At 37.8% G+C, this 25677-nt stretch overlaps 1 protein-coding gene across 1 annotated transcript; it reads right to left on the bottom strand.

Annotated features, from left to right (window-relative positions):
• Positions 1–9057: 9057 nt before the first annotated feature.
• Positions 9058–24495, bottom strand: postnb (periostin, osteoblast specific factor b). Its single transcript, XM_073493568.1, has 19 exons — positions 24356–24495; positions 23632–23730; positions 19064–19128; positions 18678–18835; positions 18434–18598; positions 18190–18336; positions 17760–17901; positions 16457–16669; positions 16178–16312; positions 15305–15453; positions 15012–15148; positions 14686–14816; positions 14444–14574; positions 14082–14184; positions 13892–13959; positions 13482–13527; positions 13324–13353; positions 12630–12782; positions 9058–9712 (listed from the first exon to the last, which is right to left on the bottom strand). The coding sequence occupies exons 1-19, from the start codon at positions 24472–24474 to the stop codon at positions 9684–9686; spliced, it is 2220 nt and encodes a 739-aa protein (XP_073349669.1). The 5' UTR covers positions 24475–24495; the 3' UTR covers positions 9058–9683.
• Between the last annotated feature and the right edge of the window lie 1182 nt (positions 24496–25677).

The raw sequence follows: 25677 nt of genomic DNA, 5'->3' as shown, positions 1-25677 counted from the left end.
GTATATAGTGAGGTGGAAAGTAAGGACACTGAGGTTGGTGTGGTGGATGCGCATGTTGCACATCCAGCCCAGTTGCCGGGATATAATGTTAGCAGTTATTGTTTCTGCAGACAGCATATACGTCCAATGTTGACATTTGTGCCAAACCTGGCATATCACCTTCACATTAGTTGTTTTACGGGCACCTTTCACAACTGTAGGTGGAGGGGATGGTGATGTTGTTATTACAGCCAACAAGGCTGCCAAACGGCAGACTGCAATACGAGGCACACCACTGGATATTTTTAAGGACACCTGGAGACTTTTCCATCCGTTTTTGTGGCGACAAAACCAGGTGTATGTATTTTGACCCGTTTTTTTTGGCATGGAAAGTGGGTGTTTTTTTAAGTAGACCTGCATACATTTCCAGCAGTTATTGTGCTAACCAAAACCAGCTATTTTTCATGAGAAGTCGGACCATCTACATCTGTGATAGTGGCAACCAAAACAGGTATTTTAAGCCAACTATGACTTTTTCCTAACCTTAAACAAGTGGTGCGCTCAGTGTTGTGACTAGAGCGAAATATAAAATTCAACCTAAACAAACGTAAAGTTGCAACATAAAGAAATGTTCAGTTTGAACTTATCTGTGGTTTTGTGGAAATGTATTTAGCCAACATTTATTTTGGCTATTAGGTTGTACGAATCAGATTTCCATGCAGGACATTAGAATTTGCATCCTGTTACGTACCTGCAGTTAAAATGTTACTGTAACCGCAATCTCTCTCCAATATTAACCAGAGGTTTTACTTGCCTAACCGTAATCCTGCCGTAATCCTAAATTATTACAAATTCATAGTATTAGATTTACCACCTAATTTCTGTTGATCTTCTCCAAAAGGTAAAGGTTGTGATATATCATATTCCTGAGGAGTTACATCACTGAATGGTCTGACAGATAACTTGACACCAATTCGATGCTGTACCCACTTGAGCACCATGATGCATGTCCTCCTTTGGCAAAGTGGGAAACATCTGGAAGTTTTCCACAAGGTTGAGTCATGAAGAAAAACCCACAAATGAAGCCAAACCTGTGCATGGTCTATTGGTTATACTGTTCAATTAAAACAGTACTGCACTTACCCAATAATATTAAACATTCTCCGAGCTCTCACTTAAGCCAAGAGCACTCAAGTAAATATCCAGTAAAAATGAAGTGTGTTATGACACCACTGTCCAAAGTATGTGTGCAATATAAGAGGATAGTGCTCCAGAGGAAAGCAGAATTCTCATTTTAACGTCACACTAGCCTTTCTACACTCTTATTTAGAAGAAGAAGAGGCCACATTCTTCTTGGAAGCACTAAAGTTGCTGTGAAAAAAAATTCCCAGCTGTTGAACTTCTTTCTAGGTCAAAAAGGACAAATAATCAGTAAATGCAGCATTGAAGCATTGAATATCAACAGCAGACTGCCATTCAACTTAGTCAAAGTTACCATTAGCTGATGCAATGACTTACAGTACTAATTCTCTGTCTCCTTCATATTGTTTCAGGGTTTTGAAAGAGTTAAAATCCCCATTGTGTCATGCAGGCTGTCCTGCAAGCCAGGACTTGTGATAATTCAGGCATTTCACAGTATTTGGGTTGGCCCAGGTAATGAAAGATGTTGATCCTGAAGGCGATGAATTTCTTTCAACAAGAATTATTAGAATATTGTATCCTCATGTGTCCTTTCATCAGCACGCAGGAGCTGTCTGCTCTCAGGTTCTTATTTAAAACAAGTCACCAGGTTAAATGTACAACTGCAGAGTCCATAGTATGTTCAGCAGAAAAACTCTGATGGTAACAAAAAAGTACAATCAAGATTGATGTCCTGTCAGTGTGGTTTCATGCTGGCATTATCACATTTATTAAAACTGAGAGAGTTATCCAAATACTAGATCTCAGAGGTCTTACTGACAGAGAGCTTTATGTGTTTTCCATAAAAAAAAGAATATTACCAAATCTTTTCTATCCACCTGCATGTGTTGGACAGACTGTTTGGGAAGTTGCTGCATGTTGTTGATCCCTCTTGTGCTTTGAGCCAGCAAAGGAATCTGGAAAAAAAAAAACACGAGACTGCAGCTGCTGGAGGTCAAACTGCCCATAATGTTTTTTTGTAATCTGACTGGTCTCAATGTTAAGATACAAGACGCTAGCTGAGCACCGAGAGTATGTTATAATATGAGACGCACAGTGAAATATGACAGGAAAGCTTACAGTGACATCTTAAACTTTGAGTTGGAAAGTACAGTTTGGGGGGAAAGATGAGGGAGGAAAAAAGCTAACTTAGTATGGATAAAACGCTCAATTTGAGGAAAAATCTATTTCTGCCAATATTTTCTCTTCAGGGGAACAAAAGGACCTGTCCACGAGCACCCAATTCATCTCACATCTCCGTGGAAACATGAATGTTACAGTGCTGAAAATACAGTGAAAATACTTTTATGTCTGTATGCTCCATAATGCAATTTAAGTCACTGCATCTTCAATACAGGTTGTAGTTTCAAAAACAAGGAAAAAACAAATGTCTAATATCCATGACCTCATACTTCACCAACCATGCCCTGGACAAGCATATCTCAGGAAATTTGTAAAACAGTAAATTTGCTTAAATTTTAACCGTATAGACTTAAAGCAAAATTATGTACCTTTTTTTTACCCTAAAAAAACAGCTTCAAATCATTTTGATGGTACAGTGTCTTGTAATAGGGTGAATGGTGTCTGTGTCTCAGCCACTCTGCCCCCCATCACTTGTTTCTGCACCCTGTCACTTCAGTGAGAGGGTAGGATCAGAGCATTGCAGTTTTCAATTTTTCAAGACATAACATTGTCATGACGTAATGAGCCCTCGACATTCCAGCACCGCTAAAGGAGATTTTTTTCTGGCGGCAAGTGAACCATAAAAAGCACACAAACCTAAAGTACTAAAAAAACTTCCACACGAAATCAGGAAGCATGATGAACGACAGAAACAAAAACAGAAAAAAACTACCACATAAAACCTTAAAACCACACAAAGTACAATGTTCATAAAATCCAGCTATCACCATCCAGTCAATAACAGCTTTTTTGGAAGAATCATTGTCAGGAACCACACAGGCAGTGTGGCAACAGTTTGATAGTATTAAACTGATTTAATATGGATATCAGACTAAAGCATCTTAAGTCACAGGCGCTGTTCTAATGTGATTTAGAAATAACTTTAATCCAACACCAGAAAAGATTCCAATTCATTAAATATTCTCCATTGAGTTATTGCTGCCTTGCGGCAATATTTCAGTCCATTTCCAATTTGTTACAGATACTACGCCATCTAATCCTCATTAAACAGTTAAGGATTAGTAAATTGTGCAATGTTGGAGGCTGCAGTTTCAGGCTGAGATTTGTGGGTAAATAGAGGGTTCATGTTTTTTGTCAGCGTCAAGATATTATTTAATCCATATGTGCTTTTTACTGCGTTTTACGTAATTATCTAGACTGGAGCCAAACGATCGGTATTTTGGACCTGCATGGAGTAACGTAAAACACAATGTCTGTTTTTCACAGAAGAATATTGAATCCATCTGAACACAGCACAAATTTTTAAGTAAAAAAGAAACAGATCTATTGAAGTGTACAAACATTTACAGTTATGGTTAGCTTCCAAAGCCAACAATAGAGCTAATAATTAAAACATTCAAGATTTTTTGAAGCTGCTTTGGTCAGCATTTTGATGTGATTATAGGATTTTTCAAGTTATTTTTGCAGTCATGGCAAGCAGCATTCATCAATGTTGGCTTCACTGATATTTGTCATACTACCACTGGGGAGTGCAAAGTTTGGAGAAAAAGATGAGGGGAACAACTGATTTTTGTATGATTTAAGGATCAGCTTCAGGAAACATAATGAAACATTTAGATATTTTGTCAGGTTGACCAAATTGAACATTTTCAAATTTATGACTTTAAATTATCGCTGTTTTTGTACTTTCTCCTTGTGGTTTTGCTCCTGTTGGACTAATAGCGGGGTATTTAAAATCTAGCATTGTGCACCGACAAAGGAATAAAAAAAGGTGACCTGATAAAAGGTTTTATTGTGAAAGTTTACTGTGAAATTAGAATGTCCAGTTAGCCACTGAACATTTTAATGTTAAGCAACAAGTAATTACCTTACTTACTTGGTGATTAATCAGGGTAGGTGTTTAAACCTCTTTTTGGTAATTTTGTGTCAGATTTTTTATTAAAAACCCTTTTAAAGAAGAATCCATTTTCACAAAGGCAGATATATACATCAAAAGCATAAGAATGTTTGTCAGCCATGTTTGTGGAAAATTCTGTATTTATCGAATTATATTCATTTATGACCATTTCACTCAGCTTTTTTAACTGTCGTAAAGTTTTAATCTTATTATCTATACTGACACTTTCTCCTATTGTCTGCAGAGTTCCCGACACCACATCTGCTCCTAATGCTTGTTCAGAAGTGTACAGTGTCCTTTAATCTTTATTGACAACTGCGAGGAGTGACAGAGGCGAAAGCTGACAGGAGCTTTTTAAAAAATCTATGTGAAATCTATTCATCTAGGCGATGAAACTATAATCTGTTTAGAGGCCCAGATATTATGTAACAAAGTGGTATTCATGAGTGGAAACAGTCAAACAAAATTTAAAGTCTGCCTGTTTTGGTAATAGTCATAAGATGAGACGTGGTGTCTAGGATAACTGGCCTCATTATGATCAATAAAAATGATGTCATTTTTCTTTTGTGTATGTTTTTTTTTGGGGTCTCACTACAAATTTATAATTATAGCGGGTATTTTTGAATTGACATTAAAGAAAAAAGTAAATGAAGTGCTAACTAAAGACAGTTGGATGTGGAAGCACACAAAGACTATACTTATACAATGTACACTTCTAAACAAAGAGTGTTTGCCACGAAGGGTTATAGTAAATAAAAGTATTGGCTAAAGATGTTCAGTAATTTATTTATTGGGCTCCATTTCTGTAGCTCTGGCAATTATTCCTGGCCCTCTGTAAGAGAATGACAGATTATGTAACTTTTGAATCTGCTCCTCTCTATGACACATAACACAGTGATGGAAAACGAAAGTCGCTGTGCTCCATAGATCCTTATCAACAATGACAAATTACCGCAAATGAGCTTATAGTAATAAGCTTGACAGTGTTAGGATGGTTTAACAGCTACCACCTGATTATAGTGCTACAAACATTTAAGTGTGTATCACTCCCTTATTAAAAGATTTTAAGTTGACCTGTAGGTGGAAAATTTGATGAAGGACAATAAATCTGTGAATGTTTTTCTGAGAATTTCCTCAGTGACTATATAAGTCACCAAGGAATACATGGTGTCTTGTAAATAACAATTGTACCTTTTGTAAAAGAACAAAAAAAAAAACATGTTCATGTTTTAGTAAGAAAAATAAGAGTGTTGATCCGAAAGGCATCTACTTAAGTGTAGTGTTTTTACTGCAGTAGATGCTGAGTGAGACAGCAGTGTATCATGATGGGTTTGAGAGTGGAAATGGGAGCAGGCCAACAGGCTTGAAAGTGAAATCTTGATGCCTGAGGTCTTTCTCATGAAGCCTTCACAAAACCTGAGTACCTGATGCCGTAAAGCTGCTTATCGGGCTCAGGTTATACAGAATTTTCCAACTTAGCTACATGTGTCTAAAAACAACTAGACCTTTGTTATATATTTTGTTGAATCGTGTACTTGCATTATACCAAATGTTTCCTTCAATGTTCACACAAGTTTACTCAAGGTAACTGTGTATTTCATTCTTTTCTCACTCTGACACGCGTGTCAGAGTGAGAAAAGAAGTTGGTGAACAAGACTAACTAATTTGAATGATACTAAAACATTATCTTGTCCACCATTTGTGTGTGAGTCACGCCAGGTAGATTTTCATCAGCACTGGTGGTTGTTTCATGGTGTGTTCACCACCAGTGAAGCGAGTTTGACTAGACAATCATTTATTGTTTACTTGCGCTCTTCATAAAATAGTTAAATTAGAGTTGTTAGTACTGATAAGCGCACCTGCAGCATTTATAGTAATTTTGTGTTACAGGATAATGAAAACCATGCTTAATTCACATTTAAGCAAATAATCAGTATCTGTAAGTCAATTCAGGTGTCTTTTTATGATTTTATGTAAAAGAAACACTCCCCTGGCCTTGAACTGTCACTCAGAAGTCAGAGGGAGGACACTGACTCATGTTTACTTCAATATAAGTACATTTAAAAATTGCTTTACTGCTTGGATAATGTTCAGTCATACTGCTCATCTCATGTGGAAAAGGACAGACTTTATTTTATTTTATGGCCTATAGTCTATACATGTACATGATGGCACTGCAGTAGAAACTCAGCCGAGACTGAGCAGCGATTGTGCCAGGAACACGTCAGCTCTTCGGAGTCAATGTTGCATCCAGATGACAAGTCACTTTCACAAAGCTTCATCCAAGGCATTCACCGATACGCACACTTAATGGGCCAGACAGCTCTTCTGGGATGCTTACATGATTGATATGGGTGGATTAAAAACAGACTGAAACCTTGCCTGAACTCCATTTGAAGGTCAGATGAGGTGTACTTGTATCCTACAACAAGAACTATCCCTCATACTTTACTCAATGCACATGTAAATCTCTGGCATTTTGGAGTTTGAGATAATTAAGTCATTCATGTGCACCAATGACACCCAATCAGCTCAGTTATATATAACACTTACAGCTTTTTAGCTTTTTAAGATATTTGCAGGTGTGATTTTCTAAAATCTGACCTGCAATGAACTTTAACTGTTGAAAGATCAGCACGGAAGAAGAAGTGCAGTTATCCCCAAGTCCTCATTCCTGTAAATCATACTCCAAATATGGAAACTTACATATTATTGCATGATATATTATGTATTAGGCCTTTAGTTGATTGTTGTTCTTATTTTGTCATTCTCTCACAGTAAGAACATTATGTTTTGTGTAAAAGCCACAGCATGATGTGCCTTCTAAGTCTGAGTTATTACAGAAGTGGAAAACTCATGTCATCAGTACAATGCATGGTCACAAACTTACAGATAACATAATTCTGAAAGATGAGCCAAAGCTAATTCGACATAAGGATACTGTATATGGATTTGCCGCCTGTGTTGTTTCACTTAAGGATGATGAACAGACAGCTGCATGTTGGTGACAGTGATGAGTGGAAACTGCCACGCCAAGTAAAGTGAATTTGATTCCGTTGTTGCTGATACCAGCAGTCTCATAAATGACTTAATAATTGATTGCAAGATCACAGCTGAGTACAGTGTGGAAAATCCGAGACCAAATGGAAAAGCAATCGGATCCTCCAGCAGATGTTTTCTCAATTCTCAGACAATGTTGTAAATGTATAAATCGTTGCTTGCTGTGTCTTTGACTGCAGATTGTATTCGCTCTTTCTTCAGCCACATTTGCATGTTACAGTTGCAGTTTGCTGAAATAGTTACTATTACATAATAAACAAACTAACAAACAGGAGGATAAATTATTTATTTTTATGGCCCAAGCCCACCTCCAGCATTACAAACAGGCAAGTTAATATCATTAATATCCTCATATTGCAAAACAGAATCTATGAAGCTGAGGATGTTTCACTTATACTGAATAAGGGTCATGTCAATTACAGCATGACACTCATTACACAGGACAAGACACATTTCCCTGGATCAAACACAAACGTATCAAATAGCTGCACAACATCAAAGTCAAAGTCATTTATCTTCATCAAGATGTAAGAAAAATATGGCATGCAGATTTACATACATGCATTCAGTCATAAAGACTGTCAGCTCTACAAGTTTTAATCAGAGATATACAAAGTGACCTCATTGGTATGGCGAAAAGCAAGCAAGCGTTTAACAGTGATATTTGTTCAAACAAGCAGAACATTCGTTAATTTGTTCATACATGCAACAAGGAGCAGTATTTAAGGGCTACATACATATATCTGTTGGTATTTCTCTATAGTAAAGAACAACAACATATTTTATTGTGCTTCTTGTTTGATTGACAGGCAAGTTATTATCTTGAACTTCCACAGGCCACTGACTGGATGAGCCGACAGAATGCTTCACTTAAGGTGTTGTTTGAAATCTTACTAATTAAACCAGCATGTAAATGGCAACACAATGATAATCAGTACGATGACTTAATCACTTCAAGCAATGATTTAACCAACTGCCTGGACCAATAAATCCTGTTCTCGAGTACAGTGAATTATTTTTAATGTAAAATTACAGATGAACAAAAAAATGCTTTTTCCATTTTGCCATGTCTGTGTTTTTGTATGGTGCAAGCGTTAGTGTTTGTATCTTGGCAGTTGCTCAGATTTTTAACCATTTTAGTCGATCCAAGAAGCCATAAACTTCAGTGAACAGCTTTGCACAAGAGCCAAATAACAGAGGAGCTGCTGGGCCTGATCCAAATATTTGTGCACAACAGCTCACACAATATCCCTGCAACCTCAGGGCAAATATTTCAGCTGGCTGTACAGTTAAAAACATCAGCTTGAATATGATTTACACTTTCTTCTGATCAAGTTATGTAGCAATGCATTTATTGTTCTTAACATAATACCCACTGTAAATAAAACCATATCTACTGATAAAAGTTAAAATGAATGATTTGTTTTCACCTTATTCAACTTACACACACTGTATTATATAGCGATAAATACATTCCATGAAAAAATGGGAAAAAGAGAGTTTATTTTGCAAATTAAACCCCGTTTATTTTATATTTCACATAATGTCTTGGAAGTTTCCAAAGTAGACAGCCAAACTCCCTTTCAAACATAAAGAAAAACGACTGGGCCACTGAAAAGGATCAGTTCTCAGTTGAATTTAAAGACCTTGTACTTGTAAATACAAAATGTAGACATAATATTTAGATCTGACATTTGATATTTTAGTCTCTCTGAACCAATGTCATGTACCTAAGAGTTTTAGAAGTAGAAGTTACTCCAAACAACACTGTCTTCAGATGCCCTCATCATACTGGCATATTTATTGCAAAAAAAATGCACTTTATTAGCAGATTCTGGACAACCTTCAAAACCTGCAGTTTGATACATTGTTCCAAATGACAAAAGCATAGACAACATTTACATAAAACCTTAAACAACTTACAGCTGGAGAAATGAAGAGTTTGTAAAAGTTTAAATCTGAAAACACATCATCATTTCTTTTTCACTCTTTATCATGCTGAGATAATATAAATCTCGCCAAACAGCCAGTAAAATCTTCCTTTAACCTTCACCCGTCGCAAAAACATGGAGGAGTTTAATATTGAAATGTTTTTATTACAACCTTAATGGCTTGGATTTTATTGCTACTCTGACTTGCTCCATGTCTTTAAAGTCATGCCAAAACATTCACTTGAACACTGTTTACATACTATGCTGAATTAAAAGTCTCTTTCCAGACATTGCACACTCATAATAGATATACATTCAAAGCACCATTAAATTGTTTATGAGAATAGTTTTATTTTTGTCAGTTACACCTATTACAGTATATTTGAAATCACTGACATCCTAAGTGTATCCCCTGTATCAAAAGACTAGTTTCAACCTCTGGTTTTGGTTTCTCTCTCTGCCTCTACAATGTGGAAATTCTCATCCGTCCAGGCTCAGTCCCTTCCCCTCCTCCTGTTGCCAGCTGGTGAAAGAAAAGTAAAAGGGTACAACCATTAATATGTCATTGATCACTATGTAATTATGTACTGTACCCCATTGAAGTTTGGCGTCTATTCTCTGATCTCATCGCTTCCCAGAAGGAAACACCAAGCTCAGCAGCAGGGAGTAGGGAGTGATGATGATGATAATTATAGACGCCGAGCTCACAGGTGGTTTATGGCGTGGAGGTGAGGCTCATGATGTGCTAAACATTATGAACAACAGCTGCAGCACCAAGTGTCAGCATAGCTTTCATGAGAGCATTGTGACGGCAAGCACGGCAGCAAAAGAGTGAGCAGCACACAGTTGGCTGGCAGGTATAGTTATAGATTTTGGGAAATATGCTTATTTGCGTTTTATCAAGAGTTAGATGAGAAGATTGATACCATTGCCACGTCTGTATGGTAGATATAAACATTCAGCAGCTGCTTAACACCTCCAAAACGTATTAAAAGGACAGTCCACCCTAAAGTGACCTGTAGTGCTATTTATCCATCTAGATTTTTTATCTACATCTGTTTTAGTTTGAGTTGCAGAGTTTGGGGACATCAGCCATAGAGATGTCTGCCTCATCTCAAATTAAATGGAATGATGACAAAGGTGCAGAAGGAAGCGTGCATCTAGTAATGGATAAGAGGCTCATGCTGACAGCATGGGATGTAAACATCTGTAACGTTGGCAAGTAAGTTAGCATAGTTTGCTATGCTCTTGTCCACGTATAGATGCACATTTGCTTCTGTGCGGGTAACATGGTGCAGCTTGGTTGAAAGAAAATAGTTCACAAAAGGGTTCACGAAACAGCTCACAACAAGGTCTGTCGATTATCTTCAGTAACCAGGTCGGACCCGGTGCTTTTAGCACCGCAAGCCAAGTGCCATCTAGTGCCATCTCACAATAGATCAATCTAGATGAATAGCACAGGTAAGAGGAAAAATATTTATGTTTGATTTGGGGATGAACTAACCCTTTAACACATTATATCATGTTTGTTTAATCTGTACAGAGTTAAAATGACACATTGTGGTTTTACGTGGGATTATTTGCAGGACTATATCGTGGCAAAGATATATTCCTTCACATGACCCCCAGTAAAATGTTTTGCTCAACAACAAGACATAATATGACAATAATGTAAGCTTTAGAGGTGTTGGTAGGCAGATTGTGCTACCTTTGGACAGGTAGCACAGGCTTTGTTTCTCAATCTTTCAGTGTTTGTGCAAAGCTAAGCTATTTTGCTGCTAGTTGTCTCATCTTCTCATCTAATTTACTGCAAGAAACTGAGAAGCCTAAGCATATTTCCCGAAATGTTGAATTATCCTTTAAGTACACCCACCATTATTGAAGGGGTGCATTGGATATATTATGCAGGAAGCATAGTAGGCCATGTGAACGTGGCAGTTGAATGCCTGAAGGAGCTCACATAGGCCAAACTGCATTTATTACAAATGCAGGATTTCTTTTAGACTGGCCGTTTCTTTTAATTCATTTTTTAAATCTATTTTTACCTAAAACTCTTCGGGAAGAGGTTTTTCTCGAACCACTTCCTACAGAGGCAAAGAAACATATTAATCACATTTTATTTCTAAATTATTCTTTCCCAGTCACTGGGATGTACAAACTCACCTTGGATAATTCTGGTAAGCCTTTCAGCGTCAAAATTAGGGTTCACGTCATGGCTGGAAATTTCTGAAAGGTCAGTTCCTGAAGATAAAGGAAGCAACCTTAAAGAGAAACTGACATATTTTGTGCAGACATACATTGTACTGTTACGTAAGAAACTTTGTCTTCAAGACTTATCAGGTTATATTCTAACTGCAGTTTGAAGTGATTTACATAATAGGTGTTTTAAGTCTATTTAATCTCTCATTACCATCCATTATAATAAGTTTGTCTATTGTTTTTTACAGTATTTTTAGGGTTACTTGTAATACATTACTTGAAATAGTGTGAATTTAACCTATATTGTTATATATTTATAGGTGGGAAATATTTCCCGACAAATCCAGCCACATTTACCACTGGTAGTCTGATGATTATAGTAAAATGATAAGTGGACTATTTCTATAGCACTTTTCCAGTCTACTGACCGCTCAAAGCCGCTTTACACGCTTGTCAGATTCACCCATTCACACACACACATTCATACACTGATGGCAGAGGTGCCAAGTGCTCATCAGGAGCAATTTGGAGTTAAGTAGCTTGCTCAAGGACACTTCGGCATGCAGCTAGGAGGAGCTGGGATTTGAACCAGCAACCTTCCGATTATTGGACGACCCGCTCTACCTCCTGAGCGACAGCCGCCCCCAGTCACACAAACCCCAATGCTCAAAATAACTGAAGTTATCCTTAAATTTCTGTATTCAAATTTGAATCCGTTTCACTGACCTTCCAGGTTGATGTTAGTGGTACCAGTGCTGACCGAGTACTGAGGACCTGTAGATGATGACAGTGTTCATGTGTTCTTAAGATGATAAATTATATAAAGTTGATGACATTCTGATTCAACACAGCCTCAGCAATAACGTCTTTTGGTTTCACACAGGACATGAACACCGGTCTCCTGGGTGAAAGTTTGTTTGACCCATCCATCAATCCTGAGCTCCTCCCTATTTGAACTCTGTTGCTCTTTATATTACCTCACCTGACACTTTTTATGTGTGGTATTTGGTAGCACATGTTTTCCATGTGTTATTATAGATCCTTTACTCTTCCTGGTTGCCTTTATTGGTTTGGTTGATTAGGTTTAGGCAGGAGGAGTAAGATTGGTTTGGGTTAGGGTTAGAATAACAGGGTAAGCCAGTCAAAGGCAGAGTAGGGTGAAGGCATGACAACTTTCACAATTTGAAAGTGTGACGTGTTATTTTAGCGCAGATTGAAGAGACTGGAGCAAAGATATTTACCTGAGACAACCCTTGTGACTTTGGTGACGGACGGCTTTGCTTCAATGACTCGGGTGACTTTGGTAACAGATGGTTTTGCTTCAATGACTCTCGTGACTTTGGTGACAGAGGGTTTTGTTTCAATGACTCTGGTGACTTTGGTTACCTCAGGAACTATAAAAGCAGAGAATACATGTTTCAGCACATTGAAACAGGCGACACAGCATTGCCCCTCGATACAGAGAATTCTCCATTTGTATGCAGGTTACATAACAAATGGACCTTTCACTGGATCAGAAAGGTTGCTTTGACAAAAATGTGATTCATAATCAAATGATTTCTGCCATCTAGTTTTTAAATATAATTTTGCACAGATGTTTTAATTCCATTAATTGTGTTACTTATATAATATTCATTCATTCAGTTTAACCGTGAAAGTTCTTTATTTACTTTTCTCTTCCCTTGTCTATGATTAATACTTCAGTTGTCAACCCCAGCATGTGTGTACATGTACTTGCATGTGTATGTGGAATTATCTGGATTAACAAAAAGTGTCAGCGGTTTATCAGTACGCGTTTCAACTCAACAGGCACTAGCCTTCCTATTTTTTCTGCCTATTTTAGGCACGCAACTATTATTGTCCAAATACAACATGTCAGACTTTACTGATTAGGAATCACATGATGATGATACTCTGCAATCATCATTACTGTACCTTCCTGGACGACACGAGTGATGATCCTCTCTAATGACAACAGGAGATATATAAAGCCATTATTGACAGCAAAGAATGCATTTAGGGGTAATTACTGCAAAAACAAATAAATAAATAAAATAAAAAGGCAAAACAAAAACTAAAATATTGTTACTTACTCATAAATGTAAGGGGAATCTCCTGATACCTGAATCCTGAAATATACTGTGAAACAAAGATAAAGAAAGGCTGTTATAGTAACTATCCAGATTAACATATAAATGTACAGTATGTCCGTAGTTGGACTTTTGTGTATGCTGCATAACGAATCCTAAAATTAATCGACATTTGTTTATGATTAAAAGCAAAATTAATACGTGTGCTCAGTCAGAAGCCACACCTTATGACTCTCTTCTTTCAAATCACTAACTTCATGCTCTGCGTAGGTGGTTTTCAAGCAGGTTCTTGTTTTGTACTTTATGTTGAGAAATACAATTTTTTTGGCAACCAAAGAAAGAATTTAAAATAACACTGCACCACACCCTGCCCTTAATAATAAACCTTGCTAAATAATGTTTTGATAAAACACCTTGATTTGCATGTAAGAGATGAGCCTCTTGAATAGCATGAGGAGATCCTGGCTTCCAACAGGGATATCTGGAAGAAAAAAACAGGGCGTTAACTGCAGTCGGGCCTTTACAACAGTTATAAATTACATCTCTTGACAGATTTACAGAAGGAAGGGAGTTTTAACAATGTTGACGGGGTAAAAATTGTACCTCCAGGATACAAGACTTGTTTGACGAAGTGAATGACTCCATTTGTGGCCATGATATCAGATTCAGGGACTTGGATGGAATTCACTTGCATTGTGTTGTTTGCCTGAAGGAGACAGTTAAAACAATTACAGACGCGAAAACCACAAAATGAGGGGCTTGAACGAACCTGTGTTTAAAAATATGAAGATGATGTTATTAGCTTGCTGAGGTGATGGCTTAGGTCCCATAATTTTAAGGACTTTTTCAAATATAGTTTTTTTATTGTTTTATTTTGTATATCTTTATATTTAAGGATAACAAAAGGTATAATGTTTATTGGCTCAAGACAAAAGATGTTCAATCTTGCTGCACTAAATACTCACAAGCATCACTTTGATGTTGCTGCCCTGCAGAGACTTGAGAAGGTTTGTCACCCCAGTCTCCAAACCACCACCAATGAAGATACCATTATTGATGTGATACAGAAGGATCGTTCTGAGAGCATTTATGTCACCTTATATAAAGACAGGCAAACACAAATCATTTATTTATTTTGTGTAATTATTAGTTTGCAACATAAGTGCTTGAAGCACCTAAAAAGACAACGAGAGTCCGGGAGACCTACCCTTCAACAAGTCCAAATCTCTCTCGCTCACACCAGCAAAAGCCTTATCGGTTGGGGCGAACAGAGTGAAGCCTCCCTCCTGTTTCAGAAGGTCAGTCAAGTCAGCAGCTTCCATCAGAGACAAAAAGATCCTGCAGCACAGAGAAGAAAACAGTAACTTGGCTGTTGCAGAAACCACTGAGGACTGACAGCTTGCACCAACAGCACTTTCTCATTCCCATATGTGCCATGTGGATTTAATGGAAAGATACGAAAAACTGTGGTCTGAGTATTATGCCGGATTTTAATACCACAGTCCATTTTTACTAGCATTGCTTAGTACTTACTTGAACCCTCCATTTTCTGTCAGAATCTCAAACATATTTTTTTCCGCTGGTTTCAAGAAAGTCCTCATGAGATGAAGGGCCCCGTTGCTTCCTTCCTTGCTGCCTCTTATCAGACAGGAATTCTCAATGCACACAGCCTGCAGAAATATTCCACAAGTTAAAGGACGGGAGATTAATGTTACGTGTCAAAGACATGAGGATTGATGGTCAGATGATATGGTTAATTCATATAGTGTATGTATAGTGGCAGCCAGCCACAATTTTTAGGCATAGTTTCAGAGAGGTGGACGCACTGTGCGGTAGATGAAGACCCTCAAAAGCTTTCCTCCAATGGTCTCCAGCTGCTGGCCATTATACAACTGTCCCAGGACAATCTTGTTCTTCAAGATGTGGCTCTCCAGAATAATCTTGAGCATCCTCTGATCCATGGCCATCACTTCATCTGTAGAGAAAATAATTTGTTTTTTTACATATATATTTCTGATTAAAAATTAAACATACCAGCAGGATTATACATTTACACCTAATGTCTTGGCTTCATTGACAAAAACTCTGTTTACATTTTTATTATTTTGGCCTCAATGTCCTGAGAACAACAGCCATAATAGTAACTGTGAGCAGAGACATATATCTGCTATTAGTGACTTGATTTACTGCACAGTTCTGTAGGTGAAACATGTACAGTAACCTATAAATCATGTCTCATGATTTGTAGGTTACTGTACATGTAGATTCCTATGAATTTATGGTTTGAATGCAAGGTTCCTTTTACATCCAGATGTTTCTGCCATGTGCACTCCTTACACCCATTTAAAATCGTATGTCTATAAAGATAAAAGTATTCTGCCTCAATTTATCACACCTTCTTGTTACAGAAAAACAAAACATCTCTACTCCCTTTGGGTGAGGTTCAGGAATGTTATCTGGGGGTGTGGGTATTTGTTCTTACATGACATAAAAGTGTCCCAATATATTAAAAATTTCCCTGAGGCTACATATATGTGCATATCCATTCAGCTATGAGTCAGCACGCCCAGGGAAATAAAAAATATTTCCCCTTATTCCAGACTGTGACTGGATGTGGAGCAGCCAGGGTTCATATTTAGCCAACCGCTGAGAGGAAAACAGAGAGGCTTGAATGATGTAATGATCAGCATGTGACTTACCACTGAAGGCGACGTTGAGGGGAGCCAGCAGAGTGTACTCAGCCTCTGGTCTCATGGCAGCAGAGAGACCCAACTCGGACACCATGTCACCGAAGGTTGACTGAGAACTTCCAATTAGTTCCATCACCTGCTTAGCTTAAAGCGCACAGGAAATCCCAGCATTTTAATATGGATAACAGCAAAATACCAAAAACCTGTACGTATATACATTGTCAAGCACAATGTATATATTTATGCAATAAATCATGCTTTAACAAGAAGAGGAGATGTGAGTCTTACCTGAGTCTGGCATGAGCACTTTGTCAATAAGGTGGATGACACCGTTGGTGGTGACAATGTCCTTCTTGAGCACCATCTTTATACCATTGACTGTCAAGCTTTCACCATCACAGCCGATCTCAATGTTGTTGCCCTCAAGGGTCTCATAAGAAGTGCCAGCCATGATGGCCTCAGAGCACTGGACTGAGTCCAGGAGGTGGAAACTAATAAGAGCTGAAAAAGAGAGACAAAAATGAATGGATTAAATGCATCAGTAGATCTCAATCAGCTGTGGCTCAGCACCAGCCAGCACACGCACCGCTGCCATGAGTGTGTAAATGAGAGGCAAAATGTAAATGTAAAGTGCTTTCGTCTGTAAAGGTAGAAAATATGAATGCAGTTCATTTACCCTGTTTATTTGAATGTAGACTATGTCAGTTGGCTTCGTGGGCTGTTTTATGTCCTGTCTCATGTTACACTGCAGCTGAGGCTATAAAGACCTGGGAACCTGAAGACCCTTTGGATCCCTTGGGTCCTTGAGCGAGAAGATTTGTGATTTCTTCACAGTTCTGTTTAACTTTATGTGAAACGGTCTGATCTCACATCATAGGGTGAGCTGTGGGCTAATAAAAAGTTTTGGATTCTTGTCAATTTGACCAGCTTCCTCAATGAAGCAGCTGTTTCCTGCCGCTCTGTGTTGATGCAAAACAAGCTAATGTTAAAAATGTTAAAAATCTGCACTATTTTTGTTGTATTTGCCATCATTTTTAAAAAGCTCATAGTCATGGAACATTTAGAGCTTTACCTTGTTCTAATTGACAGTTACATTGGTACAATTCCATCAATGTAACCAATGTATCTATATAAATGTTTGAGAAAACTACTACTCGTAACATATATTTAAACAAAACAAAACAAACATTACCAAAGTGTCAAATGATGCGTTGCTTTGTTTGACTTTCCACCCACAACTTCATGCATGACTTGAAACTAGAGACCTATTTTTATTACTGTTCAACACAACTTTGCTGAACAGTTTGCCAAACGTGTGTAGGCTCCAATCCACTGCGGCTTCATCTGTTTCAAATTGCAAGAAGTTGAACATGAGAAAAAAAACTGAGTGACTTAGTCTAGCATACATGCCGTCAGGGGAACCACTGCTTTTCTTTCCCTGTACCTTCATCCTAAAATATAAATATGGTTCTACTTTGCTACAGTTAATATAAACCCCCAGTCTCCGCTGCAATGTTTTAAATGGCCTTGAGTGATCTTTTGGGCATTAAGGAACAGAGACAGACCTCTCAAGAATAAAAGTTTGGGTTACCTTTGAGGACCTCCGTGTCGCTCTGAAGTCTCTCCAACACGTCGCCTCCCAGACTGTCAAAGGCTTCGTTGGTGGGGGCAAACAGAGTGTAATGTCCTGGCTGACCCAGCTTATCCAACAGTCCACTTCTCTGTGCCATATCCTAGAAGATGATTTCACCAGTAGGAGTCTGTTAAGTGAACTTTAAATGTTCAATAGAGTAAAGTAGACAAAAAACTGCACGAGGTAGGCTCAGCAACCTTATCATCTGAAAATGAAATTTAAAAGTACAAAATCTCAAATACAAACTGCATTTGTTTTTCAGTTTCCTCTAAATCCCTGCAAATGTAAGTTTGAGCCTGTGGTCTGGTGTGGCACACCTTTGCAGCAGTGTTTGCAGTTACTTCAGAAACCTTGTCCTTGAGGTGTATATATTATTTTGTCTACTTACACTCAGAGTTGTCAGGTCATCCTCAACGTCGATGAAATCCTGGATTGTGTTTCCAACAGAGCTGATGACACGGTCAATGACATGCACAACTCCATTGGTGGCAACCTGGTTTCCATAGATAATCCTGGCGCAGTTCACAGTCACTACCTGCACATTACATATATATCAATGTTATATTGCTAAAAAGGGTTTTAAGTAAAACTGCAGGGGGACTGTTATATTAGTACTGAATGATAATACTCACCCCATTGGAGTAATGATTAATTTGAAGACCAAGGTCATTGTACATGGAGGTGACTGTCATCCCGTTCCTTAAATCTTTAGTTAAGAGGCGTTTGTTGGCCATATGATAATGCAGAGCGTTGAACAGTTCAATGTTCACGTTGCTGACGAGTGCACCCCTCACTGTCTGTTAGACAAGGAAAATTAGATGTTAAAACCTCACAGTCAAAGAGGTTCCACTGCTTTTCATTTTGTCCTTGACTCACCTCATCCAAAAGCTCCCAGGCCTCGTTGCTTGGGGCGAAGAAGGTGTAGGATCCAGATCCCTCAATCTCAGGTCTTAGCTTAGAAATGTCAGCGTAATTTTGGGTTGAGGTGGCTTTCACCAGACCCAAGGTGCCATACACATGGTCAATTGGAGCCACTAAAAAGAATTTAGGATAAGCATTATCAGATGTAAGATAACAACCCAGAAATAAGAAATCTCTTGGCTTGAAAAGAAAGACCCTACATGTGTCGTCAACATGCTACCGCATCCTCTTCTAGTGTTTTTGGCCTGGTTTCAACAAAAGCATACAGCTGCTCTACAGGTGGAGGATACGGCCTCATCTAACCTCTATACACAGACTACATTGTAGTTAACATACTGTACCTGCAGGGCAACCACGCATGCCCTCCAGCTTCATGTACCCTGGGCAGCATTCATAAAGCACAGTCCTGCAAGAAAAGCACACAGATCACAAATGTTGACATTACCTCATGTAAGTAGCACATTCTTTGAAATACTGTTTGTATGTTTTCAACATAACCGTGCAAGAGATTTGTATTTTTCTGGCTGCCATGTTAGTAGCTGAATCATTATTTGGCTTGTGTATTCACTATTTCCACATGTTACTCATTATCTCCTTCATTACCCCAGCAGACCATGTGCTCCAACAGCTCAGGCCAAAACCTAATGGAAAGGCTGCCTTGAGGATTGTGCTTCCATTACAGTAGTAGATTTATATTACCGAGACCTCCTCTTTGAAGCTAAACAATTAGTTTCGACTCTACTTGGCATTTGGTTAACCTCAGAAACATTACGATTTTTGCCTTCAAAAAACTGCAGTATAATTAGAACTGAGTTTTGGGAAATTTTGGTTGACACAAGGAACATTTAAAGGGTTTAATGGTCTGTATGGAAACCTTTGAGCTAATCTGAAAAACAACATTATGCAATTGTCACCAGAGTTTTTGTTACAGACTTTTATAATTAAGAGAATGACAATTATTTCTCTTTAGATATATTAGATACAAAAAACCAAAAGTTTAATTGCTGATGGACTAACATGTTAGAGGCAGTCTCCTCCTATTTACTGCAAATGGTGCCGGACACTGTAGCCTGAGGAGGATAGTAAAATTCAAACTGCAGCTGCTACATATAAACATGACTTTATCCCTGGCCTCAGCAGGTTTGAACATGTTGGAATTATTGCATTGTTTCCAGCTCCTGGAAGACCAGAGATGTACATTTCACCTCAAATTACTCACAGGTATGCAACAATAAAAAGACCCACAAGATATAAAGATCACCACAGATGTACCTATTAGTGGTAAACAATACCACATGCGTCCAGAGTTGGCTGCGGGGTTCATCACTGTAGACTGCCCAGTGTTTATTGTGAGAAAACTAACAGGGAAGCTGCTACTTCCTCCGTTTTTCACCTCAACATGATCAAAATAATCAGTGGCAACTAACAATTGTTATCATCATTGTTTAGTCAGTCTAGTTAGTTGTTAGGTCCATAAAATATCGGAAAATGGTGCTTCAGTGCTTCCCAAAACCCAAGATGACCTTCACAAATTTCCAGTTTAGTCCACAACACAAAGATATTCCATTTACTGTAATGGAGGAGTAAGGAAACCAGAATTGGACTTTTTTTTTTCTTAAAAATTACTTAAAATTATCAAAGTAATGGGCATTTAATTTCATAGTTGACAACTAATCGATTAATTGTTGCAACTCTAATCATGACAAACATGTTTGTTTATTTACTTACTTGTAATACTTGATAATGTTCTTAATATAGTAAAAATCCTCGTCCTTTACAAATCGCTCACTTACAAATGTCAAAACATAAAACATACCTGTAGTTTTATAGTTATATAGTTGTATGGGAGTGAAAAATTCATGGGAGCACTGGTGATACATAACCCAAAAGGATGATCTGGACACCAGGAAAGCGCTGCATGCATACCAGTTGTAGTTGAAAACAGACAACAGAGACTTTGGCAGCATTGACAGGGGCAAATAATGACATATCTGAATTGAATTAACAGATAACTAAAACATGCAAGTGGAAATAGTTGCACTTCATAAAAATACATTTGCTTTTGAAAAATCCATGTGGAACTAAATCAAGCAATTGTTCGCAAGGACATCATGGTTGTTCAGGAATGTAGATCATGAACATGGCAAGAATGTACCACACACAAGAACAACCATCTGTGGATAGCAATTAATGGCTAAACATTGAGACTTTGGGTCGAAAGAAAAGGCTTCAGGCAGAAACTTGTTTCCTTTCCTGTGGCGGGTTGCTCATGGCTGTTTTCCACTGTTAATGTCTCAGATTGAATACAGACCGAGACTTCTGGGTCATGGCTAACTGCACCCCTTCCCTTCAACAACTGTATTTGAGTCAAAGTTGAATAGAGTTGGAGGGATGGGGATGAGATCACACAAACCCCATTGGGGCAGAGTCAGCAAAAACCCTTGCTACATTGCACTCCCACACTGAGGGACTGTGTCTGGCCATGGAGTTGGAAACTTTTGACTTGTCAGCATCTCTATAAAAGACCATTTCCACTAAGATTCATGATAACTCTGTCAAACGTAACATAAGCCATATGTGGCTTTATTCCAGTTCAACCCATCACTAATGTGCAGTGTGGTTGTACACAATTTTCATGGAGACAGAGCTGCTCTGGAAGCAGAAATCCTCTCATTTATTGAATTAGACCTCAGAGGGTGAAGACAAGTTTTTTTGGCTGCTTAATGAAGTTAGACTGAGCTCCGATTGCCAAAAGCTACTGTAAAAAGTGCAATTTAAGCCATATTAGATAATCTCGGTCAGTGAAATAACCTGAAAAATTCTATCTGTTCAAGATGGGAATGCTTGCCTGCTGCTTATACATATAGTAGTAGAGGTGTCAATTGTATTGTGTCAACACAAGTGACCTCTGCTGGAATTTCTTTTCATTTCTTTTAAGATAAACTTTGAAGTTGTGACCGGTCTTAATCACTTATAATGAAGTCAAATGTACATGTGCATTTTCTCTAACAGGCAATATTTACATGATACATGATTAGCAGAATCATTTGCTGTTAAATCAGTTCCATTGAAATTGCTGACTAAAACAATTATACAAACAGCTGAAATACAGAAAATGTTATGTCATTGTGCTTGTGAACTGCTGGGAAACATCTGGGGAGCTTCTGGAGGATATGGTGGGAGGAACGATGTGAGGTTTGACAATTTGGAGGAAGGTAATATAATCTATGTCATGATAATAACTAATGCTGTATGTTCACACCTCATTCTCTGAATGCCTGTTTAACATGTTTGTCCATCCCCTGAATCAAAAAACAATTTAATGAACATTTAATTCTGTCTTGAAAAAAAAGAAGATACTTCACACTGCTCTCAGCACCACAATTTATTAACTCCGCCAAAGAGATTATGCTTTTACCCGTGTCTGCTTGTTTGTCAGCATGATTACTTTAAAACTGTTGAATCGATTTCCAAGAAACTTGGATGGAGGATGGGTCTCGGCCCAGATAAGACCCCATTAACTTTTGCTATCAAGCCAGATAAACAGACAGATCCAGGAAAACATTGCGAGATCAGGAGTTTTTCAACATTTTGTTTATTTCTAATTTTTTTCATATTTAGATGGCTGGTATCTGAGTAAGTACAAAAGGGGACTGCTGGGTCTTTGGCATTTGGTCCCTCTGGACCAACACCACAAGTGTTTCAAACAATTGTTACAACCATGATAGATAATGCTCCGCCCTTTCTTTGTGTGCAGGCGTGGGTCAATTATTCTCCTCTGGGATTGTCTCTCGATAATTAACTATTATTTATTATCTATTTAAAATCTTTGCCGTAGGAACTGTTTGAAACACTCCTGATGAAGTTCCAGGCGGACCCAAATGTTACAATTATTACTGAATAGTGATGCAGAGCAACTGCAGTGTGTGTGATCTACTTCCCTCATGACTGAAGTGATATTTTCCAATGTACCATCTGAGAATTACAATTGAATTACAAAAACAACATAATTGTATCTTTAATTATCCAACTATAAGCTAACTCCAGTGTAGCTCTGCTTTGAAGAAATATTTTCAATTGTTCAGGAGATCTTGCATGAGGATATTGTAAAAGGAGTAAATCAGTAAACCAGTTTACCATTTGAATTCAACTCTGGCCCAGCTTTCTTTTGATTGATTCTGTAGTCTCACGTCAGACTCCCATTGAAATAGATAAAATTCTTTGGCTGTTGCCAACGTTATCATTTGCCAAGTTCAGCGAACAGTGTGCATTCATTATGAAGAGCTAAGCCTATTTAGAGAGCTGAGCATGACTTAAGCATAATGCAGGCATAGAGGGCAAGCTTAGTATGCATGTGTGAGAGAGAGGGGAGAGAGACACTGTATAATAGGCATGGCGTCGATCCATGTTTAAACATAAAAGTGCTGAGAGAGCTGGAACAATAAGAGAAAAAGAGGTTGTCTACAATGATTGAGCTGAACGCTTTTCCATTCATGAGTACAGTCAAAATTTTGCAGCCACATCATATCCTGGAATGAGTGGTTCACCACTGTGGCGTCCAACGACGACCAGGCTTCCTAAGTTATGAAAACCTTAACTTTCAGTTTATAGGACTGAATAGGACAGTCTTCAAAACAAATGCCTTAGGGCTGCGTCCATGAATGTGTTTTTCATTTTGAGTGGTAGTTTGATTCAAAGTAAGATAACAGATGTCTGTCTCTATGGAAACATTAAAGTTTCCATTAAACCCCTCAGAGTATTAGCAGTAGAAGAAGGAGAAGAAGCAGATAGTAAAGAGAAATGCTACATATTACAATTTGACACTTTTTAGTCACTGAATTTGCTTGTAATGTTTATCTTTAAAGAGGAGAAACAACTTGTGTTGTTGGAAACATGAAATAACACTTACGCTTTCTTTCCACAGATGGCCCCTTGGTACCAGTTACGACAAGTGCTAAAGTACTTCTTCTTGGTCCCCATGACTTGCTGGAGCGCGCAGACATTGGGTCTGATGAGAATTAAGGGAGAACATTTATCTTTTTTTTTTTAGATTTATACTTTATCATCCTAGAGAGGGATTTGTTTCCAGAGCCATCTCAACATAGCAACACACAGATAAAAAACAATGCATACATTCATTCAACAAAATGGGGTTAAGCATTAATCATCAGGTGAGACACACATGTGAGATTCTATTCAAACTCTGAGATAATTCATAGTTAAATTGATGTGACAAACAGCCCTGCTGGGTAAGACAAGGCTGTTTAAGTGTGAATAATTGTTGGCAACTACCCCTGCTGCTTCTGAAACCACACAGTCAAAAATGAATAATGACATCCACACCTGCTGGATATTAAAGTGGTTTGCAAGATTTGAGTTATTATTCAACTATTCAATGACAATTCATGAAATATGCCACAAATAATATATATATATATATATACATTGGTGAAACAATTGTGACTGCATTATACTAGAGCAGATTTCCTATAAAAACATAAAAGATAAAAATGCAGAGATGATAAAAAATAATGATGCTTGTTATGCTCAAGACTCAACACTATTTGATGCATGCAAAATAAAATCAAAAAAGCCTCTAAAATAATAACAATGACAAATATTAATAAGCTTACCCTTCTTTTCTTGCCCTGATGCGACTGTGGGCGACTATTTTGTCATAAGCTGAAGAGTCAGCCTTGTCAAATGTAGAGAGCACAAACAGTGCAAATGCAGCTACAAAAAGGAGCTTCATCCTTGATTTCTCAGCCAGCCCTTCCAGACTCAGAGTAATGGGAGAAGACTCAGAGTGGGAGTTTATATACCACAAGTCTCACCCTCCACTCAAGGAGGATGGCAACATTTCACGCATACATGGACCACCCAGAACCTCTCCAAATCTACATTTCTTTTTTATCTTCATCATATTATATGTGATTAACAATGTGGAATTGGATTTAGTGCATTCTTTAATATATAAGATTATTTATGGATGTCAATTTTTAATAAATGTTTTGCAGTCTTTGCACACACTATTGATGCATTTCTCACAAAATTTGATTATGTAAAAACAAAATTTCAATTTATCTGGACACATCAGCATGCTTTTAATTAAAAAAATTCAAGATTTTAGACTCAAAAATATGTTTAAAACTAATTGCTTAATTATCTTCTCAGTACACTGCTACAAAAAACTAAGAATATATATTAGAGCCCTAAGTGAAGCGCTTGACTGAGACATTTATAATAAGCAGATGGGATAGAGAATCCAGCTGTATCTTTTCTATTAAAGTGTCATTTATTTGGTCATCTAACAAAGAAACATTACATAATATCTGCTCTGAACAAATGCCAGAGCACTGGCTGTATAAATCTTTCAGAGTGTAGTTTGCTCCACCTAGTGGTAAGAGGGAGTGCAGGCAGTGAGTATCACTGCATCACTCCTTTAAACATAATACTTTTTACATTGAGAGGGAATAATGGTGTGTCGAATCATTATTTGAACAATGACAGACCAGACAACTCAACCATAAATTGGATGTAAAATCTGAAATTTTTCATTTCAAAATCCTAAAACATGCACTTGTTTCCTTACTAAACCCGAGTGTCTATAGCTACTCTTATTGTTTTGTCAGATGTACAGAACCTGATCTATATCTCAAAATGTCAAACTGTCCTGTAACACAAGAACTAACAGGACACAGACATTTGCTCTTCCATGTAAACAACAGAATCTTGGCGACAAAAACAGACACAACAAACTATTTGTCTGTGAAATGGCTCACACATGCACAGAATTGTTAACAGGAAATGAAGATGAGGTAAACATGAACACACGTGTCACACATATTAAAGTGGCTACTTTTAAATGTGGTATTATTTTTTTGTTCCTGTGAAAGGAAAATGTTTTGGGTTTTTTGTATATTACCATTCTTTATTTCTAAGCAACATGACCCAT

The sequence above is a fragment of the Pagrus major genome, chromosome 2, assembly GCF_040436345.1.
Source record: "Pagrus major chromosome 2, Pma_NU_1.0".
In the NCBI taxonomy this organism is placed as follows: Eukaryota; Metazoa; Chordata; class Actinopteri; order Spariformes; family Sparidae; genus Pagrus; species Pagrus major.
The sequence above is the reverse complement of the archived record's forward strand: the minus strand, read 5'-3'. Positions and strand labels throughout refer to the sequence as shown.